Raw genomic sequence first — 22,080 nt, 5'->3', positions numbered from 1 at the left:
ATATGGGTGAAAATCTGGCATTGACCTGCAGCAGCTGTGTTCCTGCAGGTTGGATTTGGCTAAAATCGAGACTTTAGATCTCACACAGTGAAAAATATACAGGTGGTGATATGATGTGCATATATTTATAAGAAATGGTTTAAAATAGCTTTGCATTCAATAGTTTCAGTTGTTGTAACTAACTCCGGTTTGCAGAATTGCTGGACAGAAATGGGTGTGGAAATGTGGTAGCTGCCTGCTTCTTTTAATGATTGACACGTTCAGTCAGTGCTAAGTGAACTATTGAGTGGCTGCAGACCTGCACAGGGGTGGGTAAAAGAGAGGCTAACACAAATTAAAGCTAACTGCACGACCTAAAGGGGAGATGCATTCTGACTGGATCAGGTACGGAAGTGGGAGTCACTCTAAAAGTGAATTTATTTACTTGAAAATGCTCAGCAATGGAACAACATGGCAAGACCAGGCTCCGAGATTTTGAACACTGTACTGGAGCCCGTGCTGTGGGAAGCAAAGAGGAGAAGATATGTAATTTATCCATTGGGACCAGGAGGCCCCTCAGAACAACTTTGAAAAGGCACTGGGACCAGAAACTAGGGAGGGAATAGAGGGATACGGACCGAGTAAGGGCAGAAGGTTTTTTTTAAGTTTAGTTAGGCCATCATGATCGACACAGGCTTGGAGGGCCGAAGGGCCTGTTCCTGCGCACGTTCTGTTCTTTGTTCCTTAAAAACTACCTCTTTGGCCAAGCTTTTGACTACTTTCCCTAAAATTCCCGAATGTAGTTTGGTGTCTAATTTTGTACTATGATGCTCTTGTGAAGTGCTTTGGAACATTTTATTATGTCAAAGGCACTAATCATAAGTTATAAATAAATCTGGAATTTAAAAATCGCTAATAGTTAACACAACAGTGTTTACAGTGAAGAAAGTTATCTCCGACTGCAACAGGATCTTGATCAATTGGACCAGTGGGCTGACGAATGGCAGATGGAGTTTAATTTAGATAAATGTGAAGTGATGCATTTTGGTAGATTGAACCAGGGCAGGGCTTACTCAGTTAATGGTAGGGAGTTGGGGAGAATTACAGAACAAAGAGATCTCGGGGTACATGTTCATAGCTCCTTGAAAGTGGAGTCACAGGTGGACAGAGTGGTGAAGAAGGCATTCAGCATGCTTGGTTTCATTGGTCAGAACGTTGAATACAGGAGTTGGGACGTCTTGTTGAAATTGTACAAGACATTAATAAGGCCACACTTGGAATACTGCGTACAGTTCTGATCACCCTATTATAGAAAGGATATTATTAAACCAGAAAGTGTGCAGAAAAGATTTACTAGGATGCTACCGGGACTTGATGGTTTGGGTTATAAGGAGAGGTTGGAAAGACTCGGACTTTTTTCTCTGGAGCGTAGAAGGCTGAGGAGTGATCTTAGAGAGATCTGTAAAATAATGAGGGGCACAGATCAGCTAGATAGTCAATATCTTTTCCCAAAGATAGGGGAGTCTAAAACTAGAGGGCATAGGTTTAAGGTGAGAGGGGAGAGATACAAAAGTGTCCAGAGGGGCAATTTTTTCACACAGAGGGTGGTGAATGTCTGGAACGAGCTGCCAGAGGTAGTAGTAGAGGCGGGTACAATTTTGTCTTTTAAAAAGCTTTTAGACAGTTACATGGGTACGATGGGTATAGCGGGATATGGACCAAATGCGGCAATTGGGATTAGTTTAGGGGTTTAAAAAAAGGGCAGCATGGACAAGTTGGGCCGAAGGGCCTGTTTCCACGCTGTAAACCTCTATGACTCTATGACAAAACTACCGGATTATCAAAAAAACTCATCAGCTGTACAGTTGTCCTTTTGGGAAGAAACTCTGCCATGGTCTGGCCTACATGTGACTCCAAACCCACAGAAATGAGGTTGACGCTTAACAGCCCTCTGAAACGGCCATTCAGTTGTATCAAACTGCCACGAGAAAGTGTAATAAGCATAAAACTGGAACCACCCGGCATACACACTCTGGGAGTCAACCAGCAATTATCCTTAAAGTCGTTGATGTTCCTTTTAAATAGCAGTGGTGGAAGGTCCCTTCCTGCTGTTGGATACATGTTCAGGAGTGCGTGTTTGAGATGGCACTAACTGGAGCGTGGAGCTGCAAGGTGGCAATGCTGGCAACAGATTGGGGTTACATGCAGACATCACGCTCTGCCTCCTCCACATACCTCTGACGGACACTCCTTGTGCGTGAGCTATTGCTACCATTGAAATGCCATCTGGCATAGTTAGCACCAAAGATTTGTGCACACAACATAGATTTTGGTGACAGAATGGCACTTATAATACTGAAAACTACGGAGTTGAATTTTGCAGCAGCTGATGTCAATTTGAGTTGTTTGTTTTATGTTATGTGGGGTAACACGTGCATTCAAACTTGATATCTTCTGCTCCAAACGAATGTAACGTTATGAAGAGTATCACATTGGGGATTAAGTTACTAGAGAGATATATTGTCTTTCTGGAGGAAAAGTACTTAAGGAATTGAGAAAGTATATGGGTGAGGTCGATGCCTTAAAAGGCATAAACATAATAGCCTTTTCCAATGTTAATCATTTTTATTTTCTTTGAAGTTTAAACAAAGTATCACAGTTTGTAAGGTGTGCACAGGAACTGCCTTTAACTGTTCTTTTTTCCAGTAGCACCCCGAGCTCCCATTAACTGGAGACTGGGCAAGTTCCTTGGACGAGGAGCATTTGGAGAAGTTTACCTGTGCTATGATGTGGACACAGGGAGAGAACTGGCAGTCAAACAAGTGGCTTTTGACACAGATAGCCAAGAGACAAGCAAGGTTGGTGACTTTGATCCAAAAAGTATGAGTCATTCTTCTCTTAACTCACAAGTTCTTAGACTTGGCTGAGAGCTGAGCAAAGATCTGTGTGGTTTATTGTATTGTACTTTTTCCAGGAAATAGCTGCACCTTTCTTTTGACCAGCAAGGTTATAGGGATTATGTTTCATTAACATATTTTGTCCCTCCACCATATTTTAAAGTTCATATCCAGACTGTGACAGGACTTTATTCTAAATCTTGAAGAAGGCTTTTAGGCGAAATGGGAAATATTCTTTATATAAGTTGTAATGATCTGGAATGCAACGCTGAAAGATTGATGAAAACATTCAATTAGCAACTTTCAGAAATGAAATTTGATCCATACCTGTAAAGGAAAGTTATATTTCCCTTTGTCCTATATGCCTTAATATCTATGCTTAACAGAAATATATCAATTTTAGATTTAAAGTTAATAGTTCACCTAGCTCAACTGTTATTTTTGGAAGATTTTCTTAGTGTAGAAGTATTTCTCACTTTCAGTCCTGAAAGGCCTGATTTGTATTTGGTTATTTTTGGACCCATCTATGATATTTTATTGATCTTTGTACTTGGAAACGAAATATGTTTGGACAGCACGTCTTTAAAGTCAAATACAGAACCACTTCTCTTTCCTGCACACCACATTCTCCTTTGTGTCGTAATCCAAAATCTAAAGGCAGGTCGGAAACCACTAAGGGGAAATTTTTACAAACCAAAAACCTCTCAGCCAATTGCAAAAGCAAATTACTGCTAGAAATCGGAAAGAAAGAATAGAAAATGCTAGAAGTACTTAGAAACACAGACAGCACCTGTGGAGGGAGAAACAGAGTTAATACTTCAGATCTTCCATCGCAACTGGACAAAGTTACAGATGCAACATAGAATCCATGGAATCCCTACAATGCGGAAGGAGGCCATTCAACCCATGCCTGCACTGACCTTCCGAAAGAGCACTCTGCCTAGGCGCACTCCCCTGCCCTATCCCCATAATTCCGTGCATTGATCATGACCTATCTATCTAACCGACACAGCTTTGGACACTAAGGGGTAACTTAACATGGCCAATTCACCTAGCCTGCACATCTTTGGACTGTAGGAGGAAACTGGAGCACCCAGAGGAAACCCTCACAGACAGGAGAATATGTGAACTCCACACAGTCACCCAAGGCAGGAATCGAACCTAAGTCCCTGGCACTGTGAGGCAGCAGTGCCAACCATTGTGCCACCGTGTCACCCTCGATTTTAACAGATTTTAATTAAGCACCACTGGTAGGTTCTGAAAAGTAGGAGCGGAGGAAAAATCAAAAGGGAAGGCCTGTTATAGGGTGGAAAATACAAGTGACTAATTGAAAAATAGGATGATGGTGCTAGGGAAAAAAGAAAAATGGTGTAAAATATTGTAACTGTTGAGGAAGAAAAACTTGTTCTTTTAAATTTGACGTATTTGTTGTTGTTACATACTTTTTGTAGGAAGTCAATGCTTTGGAATGTGAAATTCAGTTACTCAAGAACCTTCACCACGACAGGATAGTGCAGTATTATGGGTCGCTACGAGATACAATGGAAAGAAGATTGTCCATCTTTGTAGAATATATGCCAGGAGTGAGTATTATGCATTAATTAATTTACTATTACGTGTCCACATTTAAAACCTTTTCTTTCCCGCTCCCCAGCAGTGGTGCTGACTCTGTTTGGAAAATTGTTCCATGGGCATTCGCTCCACTAGTTCATCCAAACTCCCGTCCATCAACACTGACAGTCAGTAGGATGGTATCCCTTACCTGAAAATTTCAGCCTAAATTTTGCATTCAGTTGTGCGCAATGCGCTCAGTTATGATTTGACATCAGAAGTTTTGATTCAGAATTAATTTGAGATCAATTTTAATAATGTGCTCAAAGATATCCAGCGCACGCAATGCTATTCAGCACACAAAGCTATCAGATGCGTTTAGCAACCTGCATTGAAAAACATAAGGAAATTAATGACTTAGTTAATATCTGAATTTATTCAGTTTCCCATTCAGTCCAAAAAATCATTCCTCTAAAAGTACATGCTTGAGAGCACTACCTAATCTCCATTAGTTCTGGATTCATTTTAGTCTGGGGTCTATAATTTCCAGCACCCATCCCAGGTTCAGGCTCTAAACTCTTTCCCCCTTCCCGAATCTCAGTGTATAATCCCTTGCCCCCTGCCCGGCTGCAGTCTCCGGGTCTAAACTCTTTCCAACACTGTGACCCCCCTCTCTGCCCTCAGTCTCAGAGTCTAAATTCTGCCCCCCTCATTCCCTCCAGTCTCCAAACTCTCCCCCCTCTCTTTCTTTCCTGTTTCCAAATGCTTCCCCTTCCCCACCACCTCTCTCCCTCCAGCCTCTTGGTTTTGGAACCTGCTGAATCCCAGGCCTTGCAATTCTACAAGCTGGCTGAGGCTGCTGGGCCCACTGATGCCACCCAGTTACAGGCTCCCCTATCTCCCCCATCCCTCTTGACCATAAAATGATCAAAGATGAACTTTCACTAATATATGAGGGCATCCAAAATCCAGGAAGACAACAAACAGGCCATGCCAAACCGAAAATTCCTTCAAGATGCCATGTTCACAGCCACACAGCAATCTTAAAGGGACTGTCCTATGCAATAAACCAGGCTGTGTACAACATTGCTTGTGGGAGAAATTCCATCTATTGATAAATGTAATGAAATGCCAGTGCGATTACCAAATAGGAAATCCCATTGTGGTATTTGAGTTAGGATTACCCACAGTAAAAACCTCACATCCCTTAAGGAGGAGCATTCGGTTCAAGATCAACAAGTATCTGAATAATCCAGGTCTGCTTTATAACACAAATCAATTATCCGTGTACAGCCCATGTGATCAGTGAGTATTTTCCAGCTGATCATTCTTCGTATCTACAATATGCAGAAAGAAAGTCTCAGCTGGATATAATTGCAGTTTGGGACTTCATTCGTGGCTGCTCGCGCCTTTCCTTCTTGGATTGTTAATTTATTTTATTTGGTTCAGTTGAGGTTATGTTGTTTTGGTGTTAGGGTGGGAGAACTGCTGTGTGCAGGCATTTTGTAACATGTCATAATTCTATTTCTTTTCAGGACATTTACAACCAGAACTTTCTACTTCCTACACCTATCCCCCACATTGCTTCAACTAAATTGGCAGGCGGTCATACAATTGCATTAATGATAAAGTCACCAACTTTTGCAGCATACAAAGCACTTGTTTTTTAGATTCTTAGATGTTGCTGTTGCTACACAGCTAACGAAGGTACTGATCGAAAGATTAAGATTGGCATGTTGGGGGAAATGATAAATAAGAACCTGGAAAATAATAGTGAAAAAGGAAAATGGATTATCCACGGTGGCACACTGGTTAACACTGCAGCCTCGCAGCACCAGGGACCCCAGTTCCATTCCCGGCTTGGGTGACTGTCTGTGTGGAGTTTGCACGTTCTCCCCATGTCTGCGTGGGTTTTCTCCAAGTGCTCCGATTTCCTCCCACAGTCCAAAGATGTGCGAGTCAGGTTGATTGGCCATGGTAAATTGCCCCTTAGTATCAGGGGATTAGCAGGTAATTGCATGGGGATATGGGGTTAGGACCTGGGTGGGATTGTGGTCGGTGCAGACCCAATGGGCCGAATGGCCTCCTTCTGCACTGTAAGGATTCTATGATTCTATGATCTAAGTGACATTGATCAGTGGTCTCAACTGATCTCAGCCACGGTTCTACTGTAGGATTGGATTAAGTACTCTCTTAAGATAGGTAATAATGGACTAGTCAATGGCAAAATGACCTTCAACAAGGCAAAACTTTCTCAAAGGTTTTTACAGTGAACCTAATAGTGTAAAAAGTGGAAGTTCATGTCAAGTGAAGTGATTGCTAAGATGCCAATTTGTGGGGACTTCAACAGTGGAGGAGCCAGGAACCACTGAGAGCAGCTTATGGATTTCTGCATTTAACTTGTTTGCAGGTACCAGGAGTTGCTGCTGCAGTTCCATTGTGGTAATGGCAGTGAACATTGACAGATTTGCTGTCATTAATTACAATCGCAAAATCAGGCCAACATCCTTTTTCCTTTCCTGTTTACTGTCCACTGGTACACTGTTGAAAGGCTTGTCAGTTCATACATCAGGTGCGAACTGCATTGGCCTAACACCCAAGTTACTGAATCACAGTTATATATTTATTACTTATCATATTTTCTTGTGTTTTATTAATACCTGGGCAGGGCCAGCATTTGGTGCCCACCACTAATTTCCCTTGAGAAAGTGGTGGTGAGCTGCTGCCTTAAACTGCTGAAGCCCATGTGGTTTAGGTACAGCCACAGTGCTGTTAGGGAGGGAGTTCCCGGTTTTTTGACCCAGTGACAATGAAGGAACGGAGATATATTTCAAAGTTAGGATGGTGTGCAGCTTGGAGGGGAACTTGTGAGTGGTGGTTTTTCCATGCATCTGCTGCCCTTTTCTTTCTTTATGAGAGGGGTGCACACGTCATTGGATGTGAGAAAGAAGTGGAGAAGCATAGTAGTTTACAACAACGGAAGTTTGAAATTATAAAGAACCTTTAACATTTTAAAACCTCCCAAAGTACTTCACAGGAGAGTTCAGCCAAATATTAAGACAAGTGACCAAATGCTCTCACACAAGGAAGTAGTTTTTAAGTAGTATCAGAGCAAGTTGAAAAATGTTACGGCCCTAGTTGATGTTTTAACTGGATAGGAAAATCCCAGAATGGAACCCTGGCTCAAAAGACTAACTTTTATATTTTTTTATATAACATGGAGGAATAGAATCACAGGACCACTAATTAGCTTTAACAAAAAGAAAATATCATTTATTAAACATTGGATTATCCTCCTTTACTCCCCCTTTACCTTAACAATTACACACAGGTTTTAGGATTAACACAGATTACAAAGTACATTTTAAATGGTCTCATTAACACACAAAGTTCCTTTTAAGCACACAAGAAGACTGTGGTCAAGCACACACTTCGTTCTGAAGTCAAGTTAGTGTCTGTGGATTTTTCCTCAGAATCCCCCCAGATGAATGTCACATGAGAGTTTCCAAACTTGACTCCCAAAAACATACTTTAAAATCTTATAATAGCAATGCTTTCCCGAAGCAGTTTGCATTCCGAAATTCAGACCAGGTTTTCCAAATGACATTTTTAAACAACATTTCCATTCCATTTTTAACAGCGAATCCAGTCCAGGATTTTACACCAACCTCTTTAGGATTTCTTTATCTTGACTGCTGTACAAACTGTTCACAATTACTTTAACTCTCAAATCCCAGACTGCATTAAAATGACATCAAACATTTCATTTACCTCTGAAGTCTGCTGTCCCACTTTAAATCTAGCAACTGCAATTATTTCTGAGAACACTTTGTTTATTCTTCCTTGAATTCTTCTGAACAATGCCTTGGTCTCTGTTATCTTAACTTCAGTCGTCTTAGACGTTCTTTCTGTACCAATTCCCATTTTACCTGGACTGTAACTTGTTCCGTATGAAGTGAGCATCTTTGCAACTCCCTTGTCCTGTCTGGCTTCGCCTGGCAGAGTTTAGAGAGGTTCACTCCTCGGTGTTCTGTCTCCAACTGCCATCAAATTAGCTAAACAAACTTAAAAGCTTCTCTACGTTACAAGGTCCCGGTTGCTAAGCAACCACTATTGATTTATTTGTCCAGCATGAATCTAACTAGGTTTTAACCTTGCAGGCACAGAAATATTAAATAAAACCCACATAAAACTATACCTTATTTCCAGTGTTTACCAATACACATATAGATCCCATTAAACTACCTTTGCTTTCCTAACAAGAGGGAAAGAGATTTGGGGAGAAATTCTAGAGCTTACGTCCTAGATGGCTGTAGGTGTAGCAGCAGCGGCTGGTCAGAGAGAGTGGGGGTTGTCCAAGCATCCGGAGTTGGATGAGTGCAGAGTTCTCTGGAGCTTTAGAGCTGGAGGAGATTAGGAGATAGGGCGGATGAAGCCATGAAAAATCTTGAACACCAGGATGAGAATTTTTTAATGTAGGCATTGTTGGGGAAACCATTGTAGGTCACTGAATAAAGGAATGGTTGGTGATTGCGATTTTAACAGAGTTAGGATATCATCAGCAGAGTTGTGGATGAGCTCAATTTGATGGAGAGCGGAACATGGGAGGCTGGCAATGAGAACAGTGAAATAATCAAATCTGAGGCAGTAGAAGCATGAATGAGGGTTTCAGCAGCACATGGGCCAAATATAACAGAATATCAACTATCAGTATAATCATGTTTTCCAAGTTTTGTAAGTGAGCTAACTGCTCATTTGCTTGAGTGAATTGTTAGGTGTTGTGAGTTTACGAAGGGAGATATATACTTGATGATCAGTAAAATATGTTCAGTGATGTATGATGTGCATTGATCCAGTGATACATGGAAGTGCCCTCATCTTGTGAATAAGTCCACCATGCTACTTCTGAGGAATATTTGGTACCTGCTGTTTGCTGAATGGAAGCTCAAACTTGCTTTTGCCAGGCTTCTAATAACTAACTGAGGACTATCTCCCACTCTCCTTGCCTTCCCTCCCACCAGAAGAGGTAAGCCCAGAGATTCTAGGGTTTGCATTGGCTCCAAGCTGGAGATTGTAGATAAGTGTATCCAGTGTTGCTCTTGGTAATCTAACAGCTGAGCTGTACAGCTCTACCATACACCAGGTACTGCTAACAAACCTGCAAGACTTACTAATGGAACTTGGAGGTGGAGAGCTGTCACTGAAAGTTGGGATTCTCCTTAATCAGCTCCAGATAGCCTTACCACCCACTTCCTTAATATAAGAAGGGTGCTCACAACTGGACAAGTAGCAAGAAGCTACTGTGCTAGTAAGCTGTAAGGTTTCAGACAATTAAACTCCAATAATATCTTGATGTACACTCAGGGGTTGAATCTTAGGATGCTGGCTACTTGCGCCTAAGCCCTCTAAGGGACTTGTGGGATCTGAGGTGCAACCATGTTACGAAAGTGGAAACTCTTGCTTAGTGGGTTTAATTAATTCTTAGAGGGTGGCACAGTGTCAAGCACTGCTGCCTCACAGTGCCAGAGACCCGGGTTCGATTCCCGGCTTGGGTCACTGTCTGTGCGGAGTCTGCACATTCTCCCCGTGTCTGCGTGGGTTTCCTCTGGGTGCTCCGGTTTCATCCCACAATCCAAAAGATGTGCTGGTTAGATGCATTGGCCATGCTAAATTCTCCCTCAGTGTACCCGAACAGGCGCCAGAGTGTGGCGACTAGGGGATTTTCGCTGTAACTTCATTGGGGTGTTACTGTAAGCCTACTTGTGACACTAATAAACAAACTTTTTTATTATCTGATGGAGTCCACTTGCACCTTTCTGGAAGCTGTTGCACTTCATCTCACTTGATCTCCAAATGTGATGCTGAAACTCAGTAAGGCTGAGGGGATTTTCACAGTAACTTCATTGCGGTGTTAATGTTAGCCTACTTGTGACTAATAAATAAACTTTAAACTTTAAATATTTCTGCTCTTGTCGGACATCCATCCAACTGACTCCACCCGAATATAAGACTAAATTCCTCTTGCAATTTTATTGATCCACTGTTATCTTTCGGCACAACAATAAAGTTTAAATGCCTTTAATGGACAAGAAACCAGGAACAACATTTTTTGATGTCACAAGTGTTACAAATTGGATTATTCAGCACATGCCATGGGGTTAGGGGTGGGGTCAAGGTCACAAGAATTTTTCCTGATTTTTCAATCCACCTCCTGCCCTCCTTTCCTGAATACAGAGGTAATATAACAGAGATACTTTGTCCGAGAGGTCATTCCTCATGTGTTAAGAGAGTATCTGCAGGCTATTCAAAGGCAACATCACAGCTAGCCACATTGTGTTTAGTTAACATTGCGACACTGCAAGGATCATTGGTTAACAGTTAGCAGTGAGAAATCCTGACTGAATTTTTTGTTTTACTCTTCATCAGCGCAAGATATGGTGAACCCAACCATGGTGCCCTGATTGAGGTTCAGCTTACCAACCCGCCATTGCAATAACCTATAAATCAGTGGGAGAATGATGCTTTTTTTCCATTTTAATTATTAACTTTGTTTCAACCAGGGCTCTGTCAAAGACCAATTGAAGGCTTATGGTGCACTCACTGAGAATGTGACGCGGAAGTACACCAGACAAATCCTAGAAGGAGTTTCCTATCTACACAGCAATATGATTGTACACAGAGATATAAAAGGTATTCCGTTGCTGCCTTTTCCGTTTCATACAGTCTGTTTTTTCTCCTTTAGTAGACTATAGACACCAATAAGTTTGCCATTCTCATTGTCTGTTGCTTTGGAAAAAGTAAAGGATCTGACTTTAGTCATTTTAGTCAAGTTGACAAGAACCATAACAAATGTTTTTCTGCCACTACTGGTTCCACCTGATCCATTTCTAGTCCAGAAGCATTTCATTGCCAATGACAGCATAATATCTGTAGTGTTGAAGCTGCTTAATGTAAAATGATTTGTAGGCCTTTAGCCCTGTCATTATACTGCTTTAACATCCAGACAATTATCTTTGTCCCCAAGGTGAATGACACCAGTTGAGAGTAGGCTTTGATAGTGTTATAGTTGTAGTTGTGCTGTGTTTATGGTACTGGATTAGCAACCCAGAGCTGTGAATTCATCAGCAGGAATGTGTGTGCAGATTCTGTGTGAATTGAACCATGCAAAAATCAAGGAATCCTAGTAAATTTTCAGTGGAACTTAGGGGAAAAACACCACGAGCTGAAGTTGAACCAGCAAAAAGGAAAATGGTTGTAGTATTGGAATCTGATTATCTCAGTCCCAGGACATCATAACATGACTTCCTTAGAACAATGTCCTGCATCCAGCCATCTTTATCTGATTCATCAATGACTTTCCTCCATCATAAGGTCAGAATAGGAATGTTCACTGATAATTGCACAGTGTTCAGTGCCAATTGCACCTCTTCAGATAATGAACCAGTCTGTCTGACATGCAACAAGACCTGAACAACATTCAGGATTGGATTGGTATGTGGCAAGTTGCATTCATGCCACACAAGTGCCAGGCAATGGTCATCTCCATCAAAAGAGAGTCTGACCATCCTCATGAAACTCAATGGCACTACATCACTAATCATCAGTAATTTAATTGGACTGTACACATAAATACTGTGGTTACAAGAACAGATCAGAATGACGATATACAACGATGAGTGACTTACCTGACTCTGCAAAGCCTTTCCACCATCTACAAGGCATTAATCAGGACTGGAATGAGTGCAACTCCAGCAACACTCAAGAAGTGCAACATCACCCAGGACAAAGCAGCATGCTTGATTGGTACACCATCCACCACATTAAACATTCACTACCTCTATCTCCGATTCATCATGGCTGCATTGTGTACCATCTACGTGATACACTCACCAAGCAGCAACTCACCAAGACTTTGAACTTTCCAAATACAATCTGACCGAGAAATCAGGATGGGGGATCTTGATTCCTCAGGTACAAAGTTTCTGACAGAAATGCCTTTGCCAGCCACATTTCAGTGTTAGCAGCCTTGCCCCAGAGTCAGAAGATTGTGGATCCAGGTTACAATCCTGAGATTTGAGCACAAAATCTCAGTTGATATGCAGGACTGAAGGAGTGCTGTCTTACCAGGTGTTGAGTTTTGGATAAGTTGACAAACCAAGGGTCCATCTACCCTCTCAAGGGATGTAAAAGATCCCACATATTGAAGTATTCAACAAACAGAGGAGTTCTCCCCGGTGTCCTGGTGAATGTTTATATGACTCATCAAACAACATCATTATCATATTGCCCACCGTGCAATTTATCTTTTCCTACATTACAACAGTTACTACCCTTCTAAAGTATTTAATTGGCTGTGAGACCTATATAAAGGCACTGTATAACTTCGAGTTCCTTTTTTACTTCATCCACTCATGAGTACTAAAACATGTTTTCACTTTTATCTAGATATGGAGATATTGTTTGATTTGAACATAACTCCTAAATTACATAGGAACATGTAAAATAGATGGCATGGAAACAGGCTGTCCGGCCCATCCAGTCCACACTGATTTTTATGTTCCACACAAACCTTCCATCTTTCCTTATCTGAAGCGACCATCAGAACTATCTATTCTTCTCTCCTCAAATGCTTGTCTAGCTTCCACTTAATAGTATCTATGATGTAGATTTCAACCACCATCTGTGGTAGTAGTGAGTTCCACAGTCTTATTACTCTGCTGATCTCAGAAAATAGCATGCGGGGCTAAAAATAGGTTTTGTGCCTGGCCCCAAAAGGTTTGCAATCATCCCCGTCCCCTTCTAATGGCGCAAACAATTTAAATATGCATAGGCTATTCGATGCCAGATTCTCCAAACTCCTGGGACCTTTCGACCAACAAGAATCACTTCTGGTTTCCTCGAACAGAGACCACCCTCCCCTAAACCCACCATGGAGGCCTCGGGGAAGAGACCCAAACCATGGAAGCTCGCATTCACCCCTCCCCCCTACCCAAATTGGATCTGACATTCACCCCCCAAACCCCTCTCCTCCAGCAGTCAGTGCTGGCACTCAACGCCCCTTCGCGTCAACATCAGACCCCTTCCCCCCCCCAAACCTCCACCGACACAATCAATACTGGCACCTCCCCACCCCCCCCCCCCCCCCGACCTTCGCGTCAACATCAGACCCCTTCCCCCCCCAAACCTCCACCGACACAATCAATACTGGCACCGACCCCCCACCCCGACCCCCTTCCCCCAAAGGCCATGTTGCTATTTTTCTTTTTGTTCACTGTAGTTGTCATGTATTTTAACGTTCTTCAGACATTCCAGTTGAACTTGATTGCAATAGAAATTCTCTGAATACATGTGGAACGGGTACCTGGAATTCAATTAATTTAAACAACTCTGTTTTTTGCTTTGATTTATTGTCCCATGTATTAGTATACAGTGAAAAATATTGTTTCTTACATGCTATACAGACAAAGCATACTGTATGTAGAAAGGAAAGGGTGCAGAATGTAGTGTTACAGTCACAGCTAGGGTGTAGAGAAATGTTAAATTCAAAAGAAACTTCAAATCGGATGTGCAAATTGCACAGCATGTTTGTATTTAAAATGATAACGATTGGGTTCTCCCTTTAGTGAACTGTGCCAAAACGTTTTGAGTTCAAACCTAGACATGATTTCCATCTGTGAAGTGGTTTGTTTTTGTTCCATTCATTCTGGGGATGTGGGTGTCACTGGCAAGGCCTGCATTCATTGTTCACCCGAGTAACCCTTGAGAAGATGATAGTGAGCCCTTCCCTTTGAACTGCTGCAGTTTGTGTCATCGAAGCAATCAGTTTGCTCTGCCCTTTCAATGGACGATAAAAGAGCCAACCAAATTTTAAATCCTCATGTACCATTACAAAGTGCAGCAACAGTGTGCATTTATATAGTTCCTAAAGCATCGTCAGCGCAGCATAATCAGAATGAAGTGTACTTTATTAAAACTCTTGAGTCGTTTGGAAATTTGCCTACAAGTGAGTCATTATTTAAACAAACCTCCGTAACTTCAAGCTGATTGACAGGAAGTCTTTGGTTCTGCTATGTGCTTAGCCACTGTGTCCAGCGCTCAAAACTCATTCACTTGCAAGTCACTTTCATCAGGGTGCACTCATTTAAATTGATAAAACATATGCTGAAATATGCCTGGGCCACACACTTTCTCCTAATCGTCTTCCTGTCCACCGATGCAGTTACTTTCCACCCTGTTTTTAAGGTGTTATCGTCCTTGCTGATAACGTCTCAATTCCACAAAATTGGATCACGTTGTGGGGAAATCATTTTACTTTTTCCATTCTGCAGAAAGACTTGCTATTGGGAGGGGCCAGGAAAGGGAAGGGGAAAAATTCTTGAGTCATGAACAATGACCTAGCTTCTTGGTTTTTCAAATTTCAGATTGCTCACCAATTTAATGTTCCTATTTGTAGTCTGGGAGAAACCCAATTGGCACACGGGTTACAGCATCTCTGCCAGATGTTCCCCCTGTCTGTCTCCACACCTCCCACCAGGTTTCTTATGGTTGTTTTCAGAGGCACGTCATCAGCATGGGGCTCTGCGCGAACCTCGTCTCTTAACATTCCTCTGACTGTCAGGGATCTATCTCAGCTGTCACATCCTCCCTCAGCTGTGGGGACATGTCTGTGATGTGATTGCCAGATCTTGACCATGAGCCGAATCACGACCGTGTGCCCATTGACTTGACTGTGCTGGTGGAGGGTGCGGGGCATTTGGTGCGAGTTAAGACAGGGCTTTGGTTGAGGATGGAATATTCATGAGATAGCACTTGAGAAAAGTGTTTGTGAGGCACTGTGTAGCTGGTATATCAGCATGGTGAGTAATGTCACTATATAAATGCAAGCTAATCTTGGTTGTTTTATTAATGTTCTTTGCCCCATAATAGCCGATTTGCTAAGATCACTAATCACAATGGGGAGGAACCATATAGACCCAGATTTTGATGCTAAATTGGCTGATTTTAACTCGGGCAGCCATTGAGTCAATACAGTTAACCACAATGCAATGGGGCTGGTAACGTGGGGTGAGAATAAACTGTGGGCAGGATTCCCCACCCCCCCACCGCAGGGTTTCCCGTTGAACGCACCCCTCACCATTGGGAGACCTATGGCGGGGGTGCACCGACGGCAGGACCATAAGATCCTGCCAATGTAAACAGCAGCAAGATTTGGCAAATGGTTCCAGCTATGATTGGTACTTGGTCGTTTATTTAATGGATCCTAAGTTACCCATGCTGGTGGGTGAAACTTTAGAAAGAAAGTTTGTAGGGCGATATTGAAAATTGATTCATGAACTGTGCTGACATTAGGCTCCAGTGGCCATAGTAACAGTTTGTAGAGTGTGTATAACTATTTCCTAGTGCTATGGCTCGATACTCAGTGTTTGATACTATCCAGGATAACACAGATCTCTTAATTGGCACTCCTTCCACACACCAGTCAGATAGTGTTGCATCATGACCGCAGTGTGTATTATGTACAAGATGCTCTTCAGCAACTTGCCAAGGCTTCTTTGACAGCGCCTTCCAAGACGGTAGCCATCACATCCCAGCAGACAAGGGATAGCAAGTGCATAGGAGTGTCTTCATCTTTGTTGGGTCATAATCCTGGAACTCCCAATCTAACAATACACTTCACCAATGGACTCAGTAGCAACAGTGTGTACTATCTATAAGATGCACTGTAGCAATTCACCAAAGATCCTTAGACAGCACCTTCCAAACCCACAACCAGTTCCCATCTAGAAGGACAAGGGCAGCAGATAAATGGGAACACCACTAACTGCAGGTTCCCCTCCAAGCCACTCACCATCCTGACTTGGAAATATATTGCTGTTCCTTCGCAGTCGCTGGGTCAAAATCCTGGAATTCCCTCCCTAACGACATTGTGGGTCAACCCAAGAAGGATTCAAGAAGGCAGCTCACCACCACCTTCTCAAGGGCAACTAGGCATGGGCAATAAATGCTGGCCAGCCAGCGACGCCCATGGCCCACAAATGAATAAAAAAAAAATAGAATGAAGTATTTCAAAATGGAAGTTCACCACTACCTTCTCTTGGGCAATCAAGGATGAGCAAGAAATGTGCAACCCCGTATCATAGAATAAATAAATACCGGTTGTCAACTTTATTTGAATATGGCTTTAACTGAATTGGACAGTTATCACTAGATATTGCAGCTGTAGTTTTAAAGAGTGTTTTACTCAACTCGTAATAATTTTAACTTCACAGGTGCCAATATTTTGAGAGACTCTGCGGGGAATGTCAAACTGGGTGATTTTGGAGCCAGCAAACGTTTGCAGACTATTTGTATGACAGGGACAGGGATTAAATCAGTCACTGGAACACCTTACTGGATGAGCCCCGAGGTTATCAGCGGTGAAGGATACGGCAGGAAAGCAGATGTCTGGTAAGGATTGGACTGGGAACAATGTGAAGGGAAGAATAATTAGGGGCTGTGAGTTATGTAACATTTTCATTAAAACATCTGGGTGTTTAAGGGTAACTGCCAACATTGGCACAGAAACATTATTCATAATAATGAAGGATTGAACGTCAAAAGCCTGTTTTGTGAGTACCCTCCGAAACAGTGGTGCTGCTTTCTACAATTGATACTCATTGAGTTCACTCTCATACAGTATGGGTGAGATTTTTCTGTGTGTTAATGGGACTGCACCCAGGTAAAGCCAGCACGATAAAGAGAATAAAACATGTCATTGTTACATTGTCTTGCTCTCTGACCCATTGGGGTAATAGGAGTCTGAACTTTGATGGGCTAAATAACCTGATTATGTTCTATTTTGTCTGATTCTCTTCCTTTGACAATGAGACTATGGCCGGTATTCTCCGATCATAGAAACCCTACAGTGCAGAAAGAGGCCATCTGGCCCATCGAGTCTGCACCGACCACAATCCCACCCAGGCCCTACCCCCATATCCCGACACATTTACCCACTAATCCCTCTAACATACGTATCTCAGGACACTAAGGGGCAATTTTAGCATGGCCAATCAACCTAACCCGCACATCTTTGGACTGTGGGAGGAAACCGGAGCACCCGGAGGAAACCCACGCAGACACGAGGAGAATGTGCAAACTCCACACAGACAGTGACCCAAGCCGGGAATCGAACCCAGGTCCCTGGAGCTGTGAAGCAGCAGTGCTAACCACTGTGCTACCGTGCCGCCCAAGCATGCAGCTTGGGATTCTCCGGTCCCACTGCTGTGAATGGAGATTTGGCTTGGTGACAAATTCTCCGTTTTTGCTGGCAGCTGGTTTATGCAGAACTGGAGAATTCCGGCCCATACGTCAATGTAGAGTCATGCTACAGAGAAAATAAAACAATGGCTCTGTGCTGATTCTAAAGAAACCAAGTGTATCGCAGTGCTGTTATTTTAAGCTTTATGTGCGTGTAAATATTTTGACATGGTTTTCTTTCCATTTACAAAGGAGTGTAGGATGCACCATTGTGGAAATGCTAACTGAGAAGCCTCCTTGGGCAGAGTTCGAAGCCATGGCTGCCATCTTCAAAATTGCCACCCAACCCACCAAACCCCAGCTTCCGGATAGTGTGTCAAACTCATGCCGGGGCTTCCTGAAGCAAATATTTGTGGAAGAGAAACGGAGACCATCTGCAGAAGAACTCCTGAGACAGCCTTTTGTTCAGTATAACCTCTAGTCACTTGTTGTTTGGAGTTGTGGAGGGTTGTCACACTACTGAGTAAGACTTTGAAATGACTCAGAACTCTTATACAGCTCCTTCCAAAGACATAATATTTTAGCCTTGTGTACATAGATATATGTATATTGTTTATAAAGAAAAAGCACACAAAACATAAATCAATGCATTTGCACATTCTATTTTTTCCTCATTCTCATATCTGTGAGCAGTCCGTGCAGGATCCGGAGCTGAACCAGTCACAAGGTAGGAAAATTGGAAAAATCCGCTAAATCTTCATATTTTGCATTTCCAACAGTTTTTTCCAAAACAAGACTTTTCCAGAGATGCAACAACGCATTGCCTGCGACAATTGAATGATGTCACGGTGTGACTGACAGATTATATACTGAAAGGAAGCCTGTTGTCAAAATGTCCCCGGATTTTCTCTCCATTCTGCATTTCCTTGTCCGGGGCAAACAAGGGAAAGATGAACCAGAGTTTTGGTTCCAGGAGCAAGATTAACCGATTTACCAAAGCGTGGCAGCCTCCTAGAACTGATCAACTCTGATATGAGTCTTTCCTCGTCCTCTGTTCTGTTCAATTGCTATTGGGCTGTACATAATAATGACATTTAAATATAACTTTGTTTACCTGAGAGCTATGTTGAATTTTGTAAAAAAAAAATATAATAATCCTTTCGCTGGATGGAATTAAAGAATCCTTGAAATGCATGCTGAAATCTTATTAAGACCTGAGGGAAATAAGGGCGGAGAAATTGCTGGGAGATGGGAGTGGTGCCAAAGGACTGGAATATTCAAATGTTGCAACCCTGTTTAAAAAGAAACAAAGGGATAAACCCAGCAACTACAGGCCAGCCAGCCTAACACTGGTGGAGGAACATTTTGAGACAATGGATGTGAATTTCATTTTCCGAAGTGGCGCGATGGAGGCCTAGCACTCTTTTAGAATCATAGGATCTCTACAGTGCAAAAGGAGGCCATTCAGCCCATTGAGTCTGCACGGACTCTCTGACAGAGCATCCCACCCAGGCCCTATTCCCGTAACCCCACCTGTTTACCCCACTAATCCCCCTAACCCACACATCTTGGGACACTAAGGGGCAATTTAACATGGCCAACCCACCTAACCTAACATCCTTGGACTGTGGGAGGAAACTGGAACAGCCGGAGGAAACCCACACAGACACGGGGAGAATGAGCAAACTCCACACAGTCACCCAAGGCCGGTATCGAATCCGGGTCCCTGGAACTGTGAGGCAGCAGTGCTAACCACCTTGCCACCCCCTCCTTTTACTGGAGTCTGTTGCTTTTGTCAGCCAATCCTGGCATGGCACACAATGCGCTTCATCATGAAAAGGACGCTCACATTTATGTCCCACCATGCATATGAATGCTCTGAAGCAATTCTCTCATGGCATCACATAGGGACACCAGGATACCTCAATTTGCACCATGCAGGTTTAGGCTGTTAACATACAAATCACTCGCCAAAGACCAGGTGTTGGTTCTGCAAGATATGCTCGCAACCAAGGATAATTATAGATCCACATTCAATGGCATCACCATTGCTACTTCCACCACCATTAACATCATGGGAACGGTTATCATTGGCCAGAATCTGAGCAAGACAAACCATATGAATACTGTGGCTACAAGAGCAGGTCAGATGCTGGTAATTCTGTGGAGAGTAACAGAGTCTTTTCCAAATGATTGGAATGCTCTCACCTTGCCTGGATGAGTGCGTCTCCAACGACACTCAGTAAGCTCGACACCATTCGGGTCAAAGCAGCCTGCTTGATTGGCGCCCCTTCCACCATCTTAAACACTTCCTCCCTCCACTACCAACGCACAATGATAGCTGTGCGTACCATGTACAAGATGCACTGCAACAACTCACCAAGGGTCCTTTGACAGCACCTTCCAAGCTTGACTACCCAGAAGGACAAGGGCAACAGAGGAATGGGAACACCACCATTTGCTAGCTCCTCTCCAAACCTCACACCATCCTGTCATGTGTAACAATCTGATGAGGAAGGTGGAATGCTTCCCTTCTTTACCTTCTCCTTGTTTGACTGCAGAAGGTGTTTTTGAAATGGGAGGCAGTGGCGTAGTGGTATTGTTGCTGGACTAGTAATCCAGAGACTCGGGGTAATGCTTTGGGGACCTGGCTTCAAGTTTAAAGTTGATTTTTTTTATTAGTGTCACAAGTAGGCTTACATTAACACTGCAATGAAATTGCTGTGAAAATCCCTTAGTTGCTACACTCCGGCGTCTGTTCGGGTACACTGAGGGAGAATTTAGCATCGCCAATGCACCTAACTTGGACGTCTTTCGGACTGAGAGAGGAAACCGGAGCACCCGGTGGAAACCCACGTAGACATGGGGAGAATGTGCAGACTCCACACAGACAGTGACCCAAGTCAGGAATTGAACCCAGGTCCCTGGAGCTGTGAGGCAGCAGTGCTAACCACTGCCACCATGCCGCCTCAAATCCCTCCATGGCAGATAGTGACATCTGAAGTCAATAAAGATCTGGAATCAAAAGTCTAATGATGATCATGAAACCATTGTCGATTGTCATAAAATCTCATCTGATTCACTTATGTCCTTTGGGGAAATCTGTCATCCTTACCTGGTCTGGCCTACATGTGACTTCAGATCCACAGCAAGGTGGTCAACTCATAAATTCCCTCAGGGATGGGCAATAAATGCTGGCCCAGCCAGTGATGCCCACATCCCATGAACGAATATTAAAAAAAACTTACAAATTTAGTGAGTACCTAACTGTTTAGGCATTGTGATCATGAAACAACCTGTCAGGTTTCCTTAAGTTTAACAAAGAAAGCTTTATTATACTTAAACCGATCTAAATTCACACACACATAAATACAGATTAGAGGGGGAAGGATAGACCAAATTAAGAGTCCATAAGAAGTTAAAATACACACACTTTCGTTTGGGGACTTGCCATCTTGAGGTTGAATTTGATGGTCTTGATGCTTCTGATTTAAAGATACAAATGACTAAGTCAATTGTTCTTCTGAAGACATACGCCAACATTTTTCCGTCTCACCCGTTGCATGAATCATAGCAGAAAAGACAGAAAATTTGGCGGACCATTCAAAGGTCCATTGAGCTAGGGTGGGAATTTCCAATCTTGGGGCACACGGCAGGAGAATCCCAACCCTTGTGCTGGAATTCTCTAAAAAAAAACTCTTTGTCCGGAGTACGGTTTCCCTGAAGATCACAGTCAGGGCTGGAATTTTACCAGGTAGGGTGGAGAGAGAGGGAGGCAGGAGGTACCCCATTTGAGTCATCTCTCTAAGTTTGCCCTCAGTTCTGCTGATAAAACGTGCTTAAAACATACAAAGAATTGGCTTATCGTGTAACCTTCCCCCTCCAACTACCAGGGAGATCCAAATGAGGAGACCGGCATGTATTCCAAGGGTAAATTGATTTGCTGACGTTTGGCAGCTACCAGAGCCAGGGTCCCATTGTCCAAGCAATTAGTCCCAATGGCCCGTCTTCAGCGCTTGAATAACTCAGGTGATTATCATACACGCTTTGCTAATGGGACAGGAGATGTGAGTCTTCTGCACACCCCTGAAGTAATTTGGTGAGATTTTCCTGGAAATCGGTAAAGGTTGTTGACGGGCAGGAACTGCGGCATTGAAGTCACCGATAGCAATCACGGTTTTATCCATCATATAGTCCAGGAATTGGAAAAACAAACTTCAAGGATTGGGTCCCACAACGCAACCCTGGTGGCCTCTGTTGGCAATTTAGCATGGCCAATCAACCTAACCCGCACATCTTTGGAGTGTGGGAGGAATCCGGAGCACCCGAAGGAAACCCACGCAGACACGGGGAGAACATGCAAACTCTACGCAGACAGTGACCCGGGGCCGGAATTCAACCCGGGTCCTTGGAGCTG

The 22,080-nt window shown here is 43.1% G+C and overlaps 1 protein-coding gene across 4 annotated transcripts in view; it reads left to right on the top strand.

Annotated features, from left to right (window-relative positions):
- The window catches only part of map3k22 (mitogen-activated protein kinase kinase kinase 22), a 118,220-nt gene extending 99,298 nt beyond the window's left edge, over window positions 1-18,922 (top strand). For 2 of the 4 annotated variants that reach the window (XM_078215846.1, XM_078215847.1), the window contains exons 13-17: window positions 2,686-2,837; window positions 4,328-4,459; window positions 10,988-11,117; window positions 16,697-16,874; window positions 17,916-18,922. In XM_078215846.1, coding sequence (XP_078071972.1) covers window positions 2,686-2,837; window positions 4,328-4,459; window positions 10,988-11,117; window positions 16,697-16,874; window positions 17,916-18,144 — 821 coding nt within the window. In that variant the 3' untranslated portion in view covers window positions 18,145-18,922. The remainder of the gene's footprint in view (window positions 1-2,685; window positions 2,838-4,327; window positions 4,460-10,987; window positions 11,118-16,696; window positions 16,875-17,915) is intronic. The other 2 variants (XM_078215851.1, XM_078215850.1) reach the window with 1 other exon arrangement.
- Window positions 18,923-22,080: the final 3,158 nt, after the last annotated feature.

The sequence above is a fragment of the Mustelus asterias genome, chromosome 7, assembly GCF_964213995.1.
Source record: "Mustelus asterias chromosome 7, sMusAst1.hap1.1, whole genome shotgun sequence".
NCBI classification, from domain to species: Eukaryota; Metazoa; Chordata; class Chondrichthyes; order Carcharhiniformes; family Triakidae; genus Mustelus; species Mustelus asterias.
Note: the sequence above shows the minus strand (reverse complement) of the source record. Positions and strands in the feature narration are given on the sequence as shown.